The sequence below is a fragment of the Prosopis cineraria genome, unplaced genomic scaffold, assembly GCF_029017545.1.
Source record: "Prosopis cineraria cultivar Desert tree isolate PC_DT_omini unplaced genomic scaffold, ASM2901754v1 PC5, whole genome shotgun sequence".
NCBI lineage: Eukaryota > Viridiplantae > Streptophyta > Magnoliopsida > Fabales > Fabaceae > Prosopis > Prosopis cineraria.
Window position 1 is genome coordinate 33662792 of NW_026555336.1, and position 14725 is coordinate 33677516.

At 32.0% G+C, this 14725-nt stretch overlaps 2 protein-coding genes across 2 annotated transcripts; both read right to left on the minus strand.

The window, feature by feature from the left end:
• Positions 1–497: 497 nt before the first annotated feature.
• On the minus strand, positions 498–12261 carry LOC129310853 (uncharacterized). Its single transcript, XM_054952760.1, has 3 exons — positions 11979–12261; positions 3535–3637; positions 498–840 (listed from the first exon to the last, which is right to left on the minus strand). The coding sequence occupies exons 1-3, from the start codon at positions 12259–12261 to the stop codon at positions 498–500; spliced, it is 729 nt and encodes a 242-aa protein (XP_054808735.1).
• Positions 12262–14197: 1936 nt separating this feature from the next.
• Positions 14198–14509, minus strand: LOC129310854 (uncharacterized). The gene has a single exon (XM_054952761.1). The coding sequence runs from the start codon at positions 14507–14509 to the stop codon at positions 14198–14200; it is 312 nt and encodes a 103-aa protein (XP_054808736.1).
• Positions 14510–14725: the final 216 nt, after the last annotated feature.

Sequence of the window (14725 nt, forward strand, 5' to 3'; positions counted from 1 at the left end):
TTTTATCCAAAGGGAGAAGTGCACAAAAAGTCTAAAGCACACAAAATTTTTTTGTAATAATTAAAAATTACTTCACAATTTAAATCATAAATTATTCCACTTGGCTGGATTATTGTATGAAGTCCCATACACCAACCACTGTAATTGTGAAGTAAGAATTTTATAATTTAAATTGTAAACTAGTTTTTTATTGTAAAAAAAGTTTGTATACTTTGCAAATGATAAGGCTCTTTGTACACACATCTCTTTTTAACTACGATATCAAATAAACGGTTAAAATTTCCCTATTTTTCATCTACTGCACCAAAAATACTGCATGTGATCCAAATCTAGTTTAACAAACTTATAAGCCACTACCATATGAGCTTTTATTTAATTAAAAGACGCATCAAAGAGTTATACTTGAGATACTAGTATGAACAAGCCACTAATAGTGAGCTCGAATTATTATATATTGCGGACGCAGTCACACTTTATTACAGTTCATAATATAGGGTCTAGGGATGGGGAATGAGATGGCAGCGTCTAGGAATGGTGAAGGCAATTCTAGGATTGATGCCTGAGTATTTCCACGTGTCAGATTTGATGATAGCATAGAAGCATTCCTCCGAAACTTGTGAGAGAGGCTCGCAGCATTTTGGAGGCACAGGAATGGTCAAGTCTCTGGCTGGTTTGGCACAGTGATGAAGAACATGAGTGAGCATCCTATCTGGACTGAACTTGCCACACACACCATAGCCATCAGCTTCTGCCCCAGCAATGGCCACAATCACGAGAAGTAACACCAAGCAAACCAACTTCTTTATCCTCTCTGATTTCTTCAGCTCTCGAACAAGTAAGCTATATGAGTACGTGATTGATTGCGTTTCATAGCTTCTGCTATATATATATAGGGTGAGAGAGAGAGAGAGAGAGAGAGGCAGTAGCTACACTTTGGAATGAAGCAAAACTCGTTCTTAAAGTCTTATTCCTTTGGCCCGCGGACTGTTATCTTGGATGATTTTTGAAAGTCTTAGGACTTGCCGATGAGTGCATATATATATATGTACATACACAGAAGCTGGAGTCTTAAAGTTGTGATCACAGTGCTCATGGTTATTGTGAAAACTTGTATCATATATGAATTGATTAAGTTATTCCATCACCTACTCCTTCCTTCGTCGATGGGTGTTTTGCTATGGGCATCACTAAACAAATGACTTTTGAGTCATCTTTTATGAAGAAGTCAAATTTTTAGGCTCACGCATAACATATTATTTTGAAAAAATTGCTACTAAATTCTCCTGGAAACTAAGATTATGATGAAAGACCAAAGAACCAGAGTGCAAGTAGATAGGTTCAGGATGTAAGTTGATAGCTATAAAATCCCAGGTCTATGTGCTTGTATTTGGGTCCTTTAATTTGATCCTTTAGCACAATTATATTTTGACCTTAAGGAGGGATTTATTAGCAATTTTTTCTATTATTTTATCAAATTCAATATTAGAGTTAACTGAAATTAAGCATTGTTTTACGTTTTAAATATTCTAACAATTAAATTAGCTGTGCTAGCGAGCAACTATGGCAGCTTAGTTCAACAGATGAATTAAAATTTGATACTCCCTCATAAGAATATGATTTAAATTTTTTTAATATAATATATACTCTCTAATAAAAATATAATAAACTCATAACAAATCTCATGCATTTTTTCTTCAACTCTGGAATAGATGTTTGGTTGATAAAGAAGACTACTAATTAACTTGATATTTTTTATCCTAAGACTTTTTTTTTTTTTTTTGTAAACAGAAGGAGTAAACTCTATTGTTTCGATGACAATAGAGATTATCTCTCTTGAGACATTAATCTTAAGACTTTGTTTAAGAAAAAATAAGTCTTCCTCCAATTAATAATTCAACCACCATTATTTTGATCGAATAGATTATTTAATTAGATGTCTTAATTATGCAAATACTACTAAATAAGTTGTTAAATATCCAAGCGTAGAGTTTGAAGTATTTATTAATATTCATAATTTTATTCTTGAATTTTAAAAATAGACAATTAAATTTGATAAAGGAGGCAAATATTTAACTCTAGATCGGTTCACTAGTTAAAGTGCACTCACTCTGATAAACCTACTATTAATTAACAACTTTACATATATTAAGTAATTCTATATATTAATTTTAGTTAATGTTTTTAAATTTTCAAAATTATTCTGAATGAAATTCATCAATTAGAGAAGATTAATTGTTTAGTTAATTAGATAGGAAGTTATTTAGTAAATTAGGTAGGGAATATCAAAAGCAATTAAAGGATGTTTAACTAGGGAAAAATCAATGCTTTGTACAAAATGTTTTATATTAAACACCATGAGAATGAGACTTAGAAAAAGAGAAATGGAAGGAGTAAGATGCATGATATATAGTTTAGTTCTCAATTTCTATATTTTTAAACACGTATGTTAATTATATGGGGGAAAAAGTTGAAATCCTATTGAGCGTGAACTAATTTATCAAATTGATGATATACTCAATGACAAGTTATTTTTTAATAGACCGAGTATTATCATGCATATACTATATTTGAATATTGTTGAACTTAATTGCATCAGGTATTGTTTCAATCTCAACCTTTCATTTGACCAAATTTTGATTAATAACTCAACTTATTTACCCAACCAAAGAGCCCAATCTGTCATGTAACAAAGCATGATTCATGCCAAACATACATGTGGAATTCAAACAAACAAAGCTTTCTAATTTAGTGAACCTAGCTACTGGTTCATCATTAATTAAGAGAAGAATAATTTATTTATATGAAACTTGCGTGATACATCTTGTTGGAAAACGGTGGATCACCTTATCACCCTTAAAGGAATATAATAGTGCAACTTTGACATATTGGAAAATACTATTCCATGAAAGAAATAACCTGATACAACAAGTATATATACAAAACAAATTGGAATAAACGATAGGTGGCTGAACTAACTAACACTACCACACAAAACGACATGCATACAAAGGCTTATGTATCCTCAATACTCCCCCTCAAGTTCTAACTATGAACACCAATAGTTTGCGACTTGTTGAGGAATCTGTCATAAAGCTTCTTTCCTAAAGCTTTGGTTAAGACATCTAATTCTTGATCCCTTAAATGATCATGATGCAGATAGATTAGCTTTTGTTGTAGCTTTTCTCTAACAAAATGGCAATCAATTTTTATGTGTTTCATTCTCTCATGAAACATAGAATTGTTTGCTATGTGTATAGCTCCCTATTATCACAAAACACCTTAATAGGTTCAATATTATAAACACCTAAATCTTTCATCAATCCTATTACTCATATTATTTTTGAACAACAATACTCAATGCCCTATACTCAGCCTTTGCTAAGGATTTTGACATAATTCTTTGCTTCTTAGTCTTCTAGGAGATTAAGGAGTCTCCCATCTTCAAAATAAAGCTAGAAATTGATCTCCTTATTATGTGGCACATAGCCCAATTAGAGTCATAGAAGCATCTTAGTGTTGAATCAGCTTTCAAACCAAGCAGTATCCCAATTCCTAGTTTGTACTTGAGATACCTTAACACGTTCTTTGTTGCAGCCATGTGGGTCTTTCTTAGGTTTTCCATAAATTGGCTTAAGTTCTGCACAGAAAAATATATGTTAGGGTGAGTTATAGTCAAATAAATCAACTTACCTATCAATTTTCTGTATTCTCTAGGATCCTTCAGCAATTCCGTTTCTTATTTCTTCCTTCTTCATGAGTTGAGAGTTTGAGGTTGGGAGCTATAGGCATTCCCAATGGCTTACACCCATTCATACCTGTCTCAAACAATAAGTCCACAATAAATTTTCTTTAATTCATTATCATTCCTTTTTTAGATCAGGCTATTTCTATTCCTACAAAATATTTCAAAAAGCCAAGGTCCTTTATCTTAAACTTACTGTGCAAAAATTCTTTCGTTTGTCTAATACCAATCTCAGAACTATCAGTAATCAATAAATCATCTGTATACACAAGAATTAATACAATTTTGTTATTAAAATATTTAACAAATAGTGAGTAATCATGTGGGCTTTGATTAAAACCACTAAGTTTAAGTGCTTGTGTCAGCTTATAATTCCATTGGCTTGAAGCCTGTTTTAATCCATATAAAGATTTATTTAGTTTGCAAACTTTATTCTCCTCCTTATTATTAAGACCCTATAGGATAATCATATAAACTTTCTCATCAAGATCTCCTTGTAAAAACACATTATAAACCTTCATCTAATGTAAAACCTAGTTATGTTGAGCAGCTAAGGATAGTATAGTCTTGATAGTAACCATTTTTATAATAAGGGAAAAAGTTTCTTGATAATCCAATCCACCCTTTCTTTTTTACTATACCCTTTTACTACCAATCTCGCCTTATATCTCTCAATATTTCCGTCTACCTTATATTTGATTTTATATGCCCATGACCCTATTAGCTTCTTACCTTTAGGTAAGTCTACTATTTTCTAGGTCTTGTTATCTTTCAGTGCTTAAAACTCAACATTCATTACTTCTACCCATCTCTTATCTTTAAAAGCTTCTTGATAACATTTAGGTTCTAGGTCAGAATCAATGGATGAAAGAAAGCACTTATGAGATTTATGTAAATAATCATAGGAAACTTGCTTCTATAAAGGATATTTAATGCTAGAGGTATCACAAGTAGAGAAAACATAGTCTTTAGACCAAATAAGTGGCCTCTTATCTCTAGCAGGTCTGATTTTGTGTTGTTCTTGATCATTAAGTTCAATTATGTCATTCTTTCAACAACATGAGGTTCTCTTAATTCATTTAATTCATGAGATAGTTTAGGTATAAGATCAGATATATAACAACTATCTTTTTCATTTTCATGTTGGAGAAAATTTGAACCAAACTAGAAATTTTTATCAAATAATTATTGTGCCTCATTTTGTTTTGAATTCTTGATATCTTTAAAAGGGAACTTGTTTTCAACAAATTTGACATGTCTAGACACAAACAAATGGTTAGTTCTCAAATCAAGCAGAACAAGTTCCTTTTGATTCTTAGGATAACCCAAAAAAACACAAGGAAATGATCTAGATTCAAATTTATCAGTAACAGTTAAATCAATGGCAAAAACAAGTGAACTAAAAATCTTTAATGTCCTAAAATCAAGTGGCTTACCATAAACTAATTCATATGGTGTCTTAAACTGTAAGATCCTTGATGATGTTTTGTTTATTAAGTATGCTGCCATTTGGATACACTCACCCCAAAACTTAATAGGTAGTCTGAATTGAGAAATAAGAGATCTAGACACTTGTAAAAGTGTTCTATATTTTCTTTCAACTACTTCATTTTATTTTGGGATATAAGGACAAGTAGTCTCATGTATAATGCCTTTATTCTTGAGAACAAGTTTCAGTTCACTATTCAAAAACTCCTTACCATTGTCTGTCCTTATTCTTTTAACAGGAACAAAAAAATTGATTTAAAATATATGCCATGAAATGCTTGATATGATCACAACCTCATATTATGTTTTAACAAAAAAACTCAAGCTACTCTAGAAAAATCATCAACTATGATAAGAAAATATTAATAATGTTGGTGCGTGGGTTCTCTATAAGGTCCCTATATATCTATATGCAACAATTCAAAACAACATTGAGTTTTAATAGAGCTAGAAGGAAAAGGGAAATTTCTTTGCTTAGATTGAAGATATATCTCATAAATCTTATTATTCATATGAACACCATCTTTTATCAAGGGAAGGTGTTTCATAATAGGAAAAGAAAGATGGCCTAACCTATAATGCCACAACCATTCATCACTGAATTCATTGTTTACATCATTTTCAATAGCATTAACAATAAGTATGTTAACTGTTAGGATGTATAACCCTTATAACAATTTAGTAGTTGCTTTCATCTTGCTATCTCGAAAGACCTGTACCAAACACATATCAGGATAGAAAGCAACTATACAGTTCTCTTCTTTTGTTAGCCTCAGGATAGATATCAAATTAAAACGCAACTCAGGAGCATATAAGACATTTCTCAATTTTATTTTTCCTAATGAAGTAGTTCCTACATGAGTAATTGAAACTCTTTGACCATTAGGAATCTTAATGTTTTTAACAAGACCAGTATATTCCTCATGAAAGTCTAGATATTTCAAATCACTTACTATGTGAGTAGTGGCACCAAAATCTAAAATCTAATGTATTTTAGATTTAAAACTAGAAGAGTTTTGCAAACCTATATCAGTAAGTGGATGAACAGTAGGCTCTGAGTCCTTCTTCAGCATTTGAAGTATTTGCTTATACTACTCTTGAGTAAAGGTAGGCACCACAGTCTATTCTGTTTCATTGGCCCTATTAGTAGCTTCATTTTTCACTTAACTTAGTTTATTCTATTGAGAGATCTTATTCTTATTTCCCTTAAAATTATCTAGAAATCCAATTATCTCGTAGAAACTCTCCTTAATGTGTCCCTGTTTGTGACAATAGGAACACTCCAGTGAGGAGTTACCATGTTAGCGACTCCTTCTACATCCTTGTCCTCTTCTTATAGCCATGGTACTTCCTTTAATTAGAGATAACTTGCTTGATCCAGCAATAGTTCTTTACATCTCGTCTTCCACAATCATATTATAAGCTTGGTTTATAGAGGGAAGGGTAGATATTAGGAGAATCTAACTTCTTGCCTAGCTATATGACTCAATGAGCCTCATAAGAAATTGTAAGAGATGTAGTTACTAGACTAAATCAGTATAGACTTTAGAAACATCATATTTGCATGTTGGGATGGAAATTAATGTTGATTATTCTTCCTATAATTCTTTCAACTTTGTATAGTAGCTTGAAACAGACATAGAACCCTAAATAAGGCAATAGATCTCGTGATGTACAATAAAGATTCTTAACCTAATGACTTTATTAAATCTCTCTTTTATATTTGTCCACACATAGAATGCATTTTGTGCATATGTGAGTTCATTTACCAGGTCCTTCGACATCGAGTTCAACAGCTAGGAAAAAACTATAGCATTACATCATTTCGATTGTGGATGAAGCGATGGTTCTTGTGACTCCTTTGTGCAAGTGCCATTAATAAAGCCTACCTTATTCTTGCCAAGCAATACTATCCTCATAGGCCTACTCCAGATAGTACAGTTTCTTGGTCTAGTAAGGATGTGAGGCATAAGAGATGTGGCTTGTGTGTCTGAAGGATGCAGATAAAGGCGATGAGTAAAATCAATGGTGTTTCTAGTGTTCTTCTCTTCAGTTATAGTTGGATCCATGATGATTGAAAATTTTTGAAAAGTCGATGGAAGGAAGAGCAAGAATCGACAACAACATATAAGAAGAATTAGGGCTTAGTAGAAGGAGATGCATATTGAATCACCTTTGGGTAAGCTTCCATTTCTTCCCTCTCCATTTTATACGAAAATTCTGACTTTTGGGACAATGGGGGCTTTGATCTTGGTTTTCTTAGATTTAGACCAAATCCATTGACTTATTTAAAGTTTTGAGGGGTTAAATCAAGCCTCTAACTTTAGATTTATGAGTTTTATGGTGAATTGAAATTTTTGCTGAGGATTTAGATGAACCCTAGGCGTAATTTGAGAGTTTTGGACAATGTGAATAATTGGATAGTGATTTTGGTATGTTGGGATGTTTAATAGAATGGTTAGAATGTTTGAAAATAGTTGATATTGTTAAATAAGAAATTTGAGTATTATGGATACTTAAAACTTAGTAAATTTGGGTTTTATCTAGAGTGATAATTGACAATTATTACTTAATTGTGTAGAATAAGGGTTGTTCATGTGTTATTATACGAGTGAGAACATGTGGAACTAACGTTGAGCCATAGTAATCCTTTTATGATAGGATTGATATAAAAATAATTTATACTATTTAATTATATTACTTAACTGTTTATGAGTAGATATGTTTAATTTGTTATTTGCAATTTGATAACCTTGTATATTGTGAAATGTGATTTCGTGTATGAAAAACTATTTGCAAATGATAAGAATGGTGAAAGTTTATATGGACTCGTTGAGAAATTTGAAATGTATGTATATTATATATAATGAGTGTGAGCATGATTGTATTAGGTGGTGAAAGTTCACCCGTATGAAGAAGTAGTGGAAGTCCATATGACATGTATCTCTTTAATACCTAGTGAGTCATGACGTTGGAGGAAGTCTCCTTAGTATCCATGTGGGATATGGTGTTGGAGAGTGACACTCCTTAGCATCAGTGATATGGTGTTGGAGTAACGACACCCCAATTCATGTGCGATAGGGGGAGACCATAGTGTAAAAGTCAGATAGGACACCTTTGACTGGGTAATTCTACCACTAAAGTTGAGCTCAGGTCATTGTAAATGTGCGCTTGGCCTAAGAGCTTATGGTTTCAGTCAAGGTGATTTGGAGGCTCAGATGGTATAGAATGATCATACTAGTGGTAAATAACTTGTATTTATGGAGATAATTTGTTGAATATGCTAAAGTGGCAATATACATTTACTATAGAAAATGCTATGTTGTAATATGCTAAGAGTGTATTTTAATGCTTAATAGCTTTACTCCTATATGATTGTGCATGTTAATTAACAGTAGTGAATTATTTTGTTACTGAGATATTTATCTCATCCCGTGGTTATATTTTATAGTGAGGGCTCCGGTAGGGATAAAGGGAAGGAAAGGGCGACCGAGAGTGAAGAGCTCATTTATATAGCTCTTCTCCTTGTCATTTTAGTTTGTAACGAATATGCCATAAATATTATGCCCACTTAGGAATATGACATTGTTTTGTTATCACTTGTATGAGAATATGTGAATTGGGTGTGTATCTTAGTTTAAGATTAATTTTATTGTGATTAAATGAGTATGTTCGACCAAGATACAATTAAAAGTAATATAATTGTGATGATTTATGTGTGAAAATGACCAAAATGATATTTTTATGGAGTTTTATCCACCACTTTGTATTACTGAAAATTTAAGGGTTTAGTGGTTATTTTGAGTATGAATGCTTATTTATGTGATATGATTGGCTTGTTATGTTGTGTGTGGTCCATTTGAGGTGGTTAAAGTGATTCCAGAGCTAATGGCATTTAGAAATGTGTGTTGGACACTTTTGAAAGTGTTTTGAGGTGAAACAAATCATTTTGGGTTCGAATATCTATTTTTTTAACAGATGATTATTTGAGTGTGAGACCAGTTTCATTAGTTATAGAGTTCGAAGAGCTTCGTGTGAACACTTGAATTGCTCAAATTGAATGCTGGATGGCGAAACAGCACGCTTTGAAAGTTCAGAGTGTTGTTATCTACTGTTATGACAGTAGGTGCACATTGCGATGTATAGCAGTTGCGCTGTGGTGTAAATGCTTGCTGAGGGACTTGTCCCTCTATGCCATCCTCCTCAAAGGGTGTGGCCTGCGCCACAGCGGATGAGCTAGTTTATAGAAAAATTCTAGATTATATTATCTTATTTTCATATGCTTATGATTTTTATGCTTCCGTTATCATGTTTGATTGATTTTTAACTTTAATTTGAGCTAAAACAATATTTTTAAAAGGATTTTCTTGGGATCTCATTGTTTTAAACTAATTATATTTAAAATTTTTGGGTTGTGATAACTTTTATTTGTGATTTTATCTAATCCTAGTTATTACAACAGCGTGTAAGAGTGTTGTTCTGATAATGCCAAGGCGAACGTTACAAGCTACACGTTTACTTGACTCAAAATCAACATGAATTATAGAAGCATGCTTAACAACCTTATTATGAGCTACTATAATGAGATCTTGTTATTATAATTAATAAGGACATAGTCACTGTAACATTTTAATTTAATTTTTAGAGTTAATTAGAATTAATGAAAAATATAGAAAGAATGTTTGAAGATAAAGAAATTAATTAAAAGATTTTTAGTTTAACATAGAATATAATTTTATGTTAAGATGTGTTTTAGAAAATGAAAAAAAAGGGCTAAGGCTTGTTAACTTAATTATTAAGTTATGGTATAATATAAATTAATTATTAAGTTATAGTATAATATAAAAAAAAATGAGACAAGAGGCGGCAGAAAGAGCATATAAAAGTGCTCTCCTTTGCTTTTTTCTTTTCCCACAGAGACAGAGAGAGAGAGGAGAGAGCGAGAGAGGAGGAGACAGGAGAAGACAAGGGATTTGAAAAGATTTTAAGGTAAGTTTTAATATTTAAAATTATTTTCTATTATTAAAATCTTTTTTAAAATATTTCCTATTCATCTAGAGTTTTCTAATGATAGTAAAATTTTGATAAGTGGAGTAAATTTTAAAGTTTAAACTTAGGGTAAGTATTGACTTTTAACAATGAAAACTATTAATTAGTAGAGATATAATTAGTACTTAAATTTTATAGGTTTAGATTTATTTTATAAACTGATTTGAGAGTTTAAAATAAGTTTTTAGCTATAAAATTTTTGATCTATGATGTATAGGATATCTATATGAATTAAATTATATTTTTGGGATTTCGATAAGTTAATTTAAGTTAATTTGAGTTTTTATCAGAGGGATTTATTTAAATGGAAGGATATGATTGTAAATTTAAGAAGTTTCGTTGAATTTTATATTAATCAATAAATTACAATATATATATATATATATCTATCTAATGGTATTTATATCATTCGATATCGTAGATTAATCTATTATCGCGGTTAACGAAGTTCTCTACACATCTGAGTTAGTTATAGCTTGGGAAAGAGGTAACATTGGAATATCCTTTCATATATTGATATACCAGTTTTAGTATTGTGTGTGTGTGTGTATATATATATATATATTAATACTTATGTGACCTTATTGTGGAATGTGACATTTGTTTTATGTGATACAAAAGAGGTAATAAGGATGGCTAGTAATATAATTGTTTATTTAGGATTGATGATTGAATATTATGCCACATGTTTTGCCTCCACTACATGCGTAGTGGTTCGCCTTTTCTTGTAGTTCTCAATATCTTTGACATTTTGGGATGATAGGCACCTTCTTTTTAAGGAGGGGAGTCCTATTCTGACAGTAATGTACCTTTGACAGGATATAACCTCAGTTTAGGCTCCAGCTAATGGTAATAAGGGAGTTGGAAGCCATAAGGGTGAGGTTAGGAAATGTATCACTATTATTTTAATTTGACATTGATTTAGAAATTGTTATAAAATTGTGAATATTGCATTTCTTGTTTTATATATTGATTGTGAAATGTGTATATATATATATATTTATGGATATGTTTGCAAACTGATTTCAAAAAGTATGTTGGTATATGTTAGAATAACCAACTGTTACTGAGATTTTTAATCTCACATGTTACTTCTTATCATTTTTAGGTGAGCAGTCAAGTGGAGCTACAGGGAAGGCACCGAAGAAGTGAGCTTAAGCTCCGTTCTTTCGGCTTGACACGTGATTTTCTGTTTATTTTGTAATTATAATTATCATGACCTAGGGACCTTTATAATTTTATTTTGGATAATTGTTATAAGTTATTTGACCATAACTACTTAATCTTTTTATTTGAGCTGGATAACTTTTAAACACGTTAATTTGGACCATGGTTTTTTATTGGGCCAAGCCCATTTATTTTGGATCGTACATATTAATGGTATAAGAAAATGTGTGTTTAGCAGAGTTAATCACATCTATAAACTGTTGCTGAACTCTAGACTTGTAAATTTTTTATTGGGCCCCATCTGCTCTAAGTCCAATGGTAATTGTTAATCTTGATGTCGCTTTGTTTGGACAGGTATATTTTTTTAAAAAATGTTTATTTATAAAAATAAAGGGGGAAGGATTTTTTTTGTAAAAAAAAATTGACAAAAATAAGGTCTGTTACAGTCACACTTTATTACAGTAGTACTTTGACTAGGTGATTAGTTGATAAGGTGTGTGCAAGTGGTGGTGATGGGGAATGAGGAGGCAACGTCCGGGAATGGTGAAGGCGATTCTAGGGTTGATGCCTGAGTATTTCCACGTGTCAGTTTTGATCATGGCACAGAAGCATTCCGCTGAAACTTGTGACAGAGGCTCGCAGCATTTTGGAGACACAGGAACGGTCAAGTCTCTGGCTGGTTTGGAACAGTGACAAAGAACATGTGTGAGCATTCTATCTGGACTGAACTTGCCACACACGCCATAGCCGTCAGCTTCTGCCCCAGCAATGGCCACAATCACGAGAAGTAACACCAAGTGAACCAACTTCTTCATTCTCTCTGAGTTCTGCAGCTTGAACAAGGAAGCTATATGTTTATGTGATTGATTGTGTTTCACAGCTTCTGCTATATATATAGTCAGAAGCAGCACTTTGGAATGAACAAACCTTGTTCGATCCCGAAGTCCTAATCCTCTGGCTTTACAAGTTGGAATCTAAGTTTATTGATTTCCATGGAGAAACAAAGTTATTAAGCCCGCGGATTCTTTAATTTTGTCGTCAGAACGTTTTTAATTTAAGGCTCTCAGGGCTTACATAACATAATGGTTAGCACATGGAGAGTCAGTAACCTGGAGTTTCATAGGTATTGTAATGAAAACTGTATATCATCGACTTCTTTAATTTGGTCAATGGGTTCAGATAAACAAGGCACTTCTGAGTCTGCTTTTATCGAGTCAAATTTTTGGGCTCATGCATAGTACTTACAATATTTTTCTTCTCTATGAACGTACATCCAGTACATGCAACGCACTTAATCAAATTTTATATTAAAACTAGTTAAAATTAAGTATTGTTGCTTTTTACATATCTAATTAATTAACTACTCAAGCACAAGGACATACATGGTACGTGCTCATGTTTGAGCTGCCTGGCCATGATGACTTAGTCAAATTATTGAAAAAGGTGTTAATTAAGAATATGGTTGAAATATTCCAGAGACAATTAAAGAATGAGAACGCCAACGAATGAAATTGTATTCTCTGGCTATAGTCATCTGTCTCTCGTCTTGCATGACAAAAATATATATATTAAGTGTAAATTTTTAAGTAATTATATAATATACTCTAATAAAAATATAGTGTGTGCCTTAAATTATCATGTATCTCAACAAATTTCATAATTTATTTTGATCTATATTAACACAACTAAAAGATTCATACATTTTTTCCTTTCAATTTCGAAATGAATAGTTAAAATTTAACAAAATAAGATAGACCAGTGATATTGTTTCACCCTTAGACCTTACTTGAGAGATTGAGTCCCCCTTTCCTTAATTAATTCAGTCGCCACGGTTTAGCATATATAGATTATTCTTGTATACTAAGGTACCTTAGCTTAAATATGAAATTACTACTAAATAAATTGTTAAATCATGGGATATATTCAATATAGATTTTGAACTATTTATAAAAAATTATATAATGTCTATTTTTTAAAAAAATAATTCCTGCGATATCGAAAATTTTTATCATCCATCTTTGCTATTATAACGCTCATATTATACCTACTACCCGGATAACGCTCATATTATTCATACTTGTTTTTTATTTAAAAAAATGGGTAAGTAAATTTGATAAAGGAGGCCAATATTTAACTGGAGCTGTTGGTTATGTCAACTTTAATTTACATTTTCGTATATAATATTAGTGGACATCAAACATTCCTGCTATGAGTACGAGCTAATTTATCAAGTTGACATATGAAAACCCAACACATTTTTTAATAAAACTATTTTATTATAAAATTATATTTCAAACATTATCTAGCCTAATTAGAATTATCTCTTCTAATATGATTTTTTTTATCCTTAACAAAAATTAAAGTTGATCTTACAGGGAATTAAACCTTGTACTTAATTTAACCATCATTTAGTGTCGCAATAAGTCAACAACTCATTAATCTATACCTGGATCGGATTGGAACAAGTAACGCTTGCTAATTAATCTGCTAAATAATACCAAGTGGTTTATCATAATCAAGAGAAGAACGATTTACTTATAATACATATCTTTCAGATTAAAGGATAAACTAACAAACCATTCAAACTCAATGAATCCGCCACTCTTCACAGTTTGAACAATACACATATGCACTCGATTACAGTGGAACGTGTTTAACAATCTTATTGATAATTAAGGACACAGTCACGCTTTATTCTAGTACGTAGGTAGGTGATTATATTTCATATATAGATGTGTATATAAGTTCTCTCTAGGGGTGGTGTGGAATGAGGTGGCAACGTCTGGGAATGGTGAAGGCGATTCTAGGATTGATGCCTGAGTATTTCCACGTGTCAGATTTGATGATGGCATAGAAGCATTCCTCTGAAACTTGTGACAGAGGTTCGCAGCATTTTGGAGACACAGGAACAGTTAAGTCTCTGGCTGGTTTAGCACAGTGACGAAGGACATGTGTGAGCATTCTATCTGGACTGAACTTGCCACACACGCCATAGCCATCAGCTTCTGCCCCAGCAATGGCCACAATCATGAGAAGCAACACCAAGTAAACCACCTTCTTCATCCTCTTGGTTACTCTGGGCTTCCTTTGATTTCTTCAACTTGAACAAGGAAGCTATGTGTGTTAGTGTATGTGATTGATTGTGTTGCACAACTTCTGCTGTGTCTTGAACTGTCTACATATGTATATATATATATATATATAGTCAGCAGCAGCACTTTGGAATGAAAAAAACCTGGTTCTCAAAGTTTTAATCCTTATTTAAAAAAAAAAAAGTCT

What these genes read in the sequence shown, in the direction of transcription:
- LOC129310854 (XM_054952761.1), bottom strand. Translation starts at nt 14,509, where the DNA reads ATGAAGAAGGTGGTTTACTTGGTGTTGCTTCTCATGATTGTGGCCATT.
- LOC129310853 (XM_054952760.1), bottom strand. Translation starts at nt 12,261, where the DNA reads ATGAAGAAGTTGGTTCACTTGGTGTTACTTCTCGTGATTGTGGCCATT. An exon ending in CGCCTTCACCATTCCCGGAC is followed by an intron (nt 3,638 to 11,978) that starts GTTGCCTCCTCA and finishes TTTTCTGTGCAG; the next exon opens with AACTTAAGCCAATTTATGGA. An exon ending in AGGAATTGGGATACTGCTTG is followed by an intron (nt 841 to 3,534) that starts GTTTGAAAGCTG and finishes GTACTCATATAG; the next exon opens with CTTACTTGTTCGAGAGCTGA.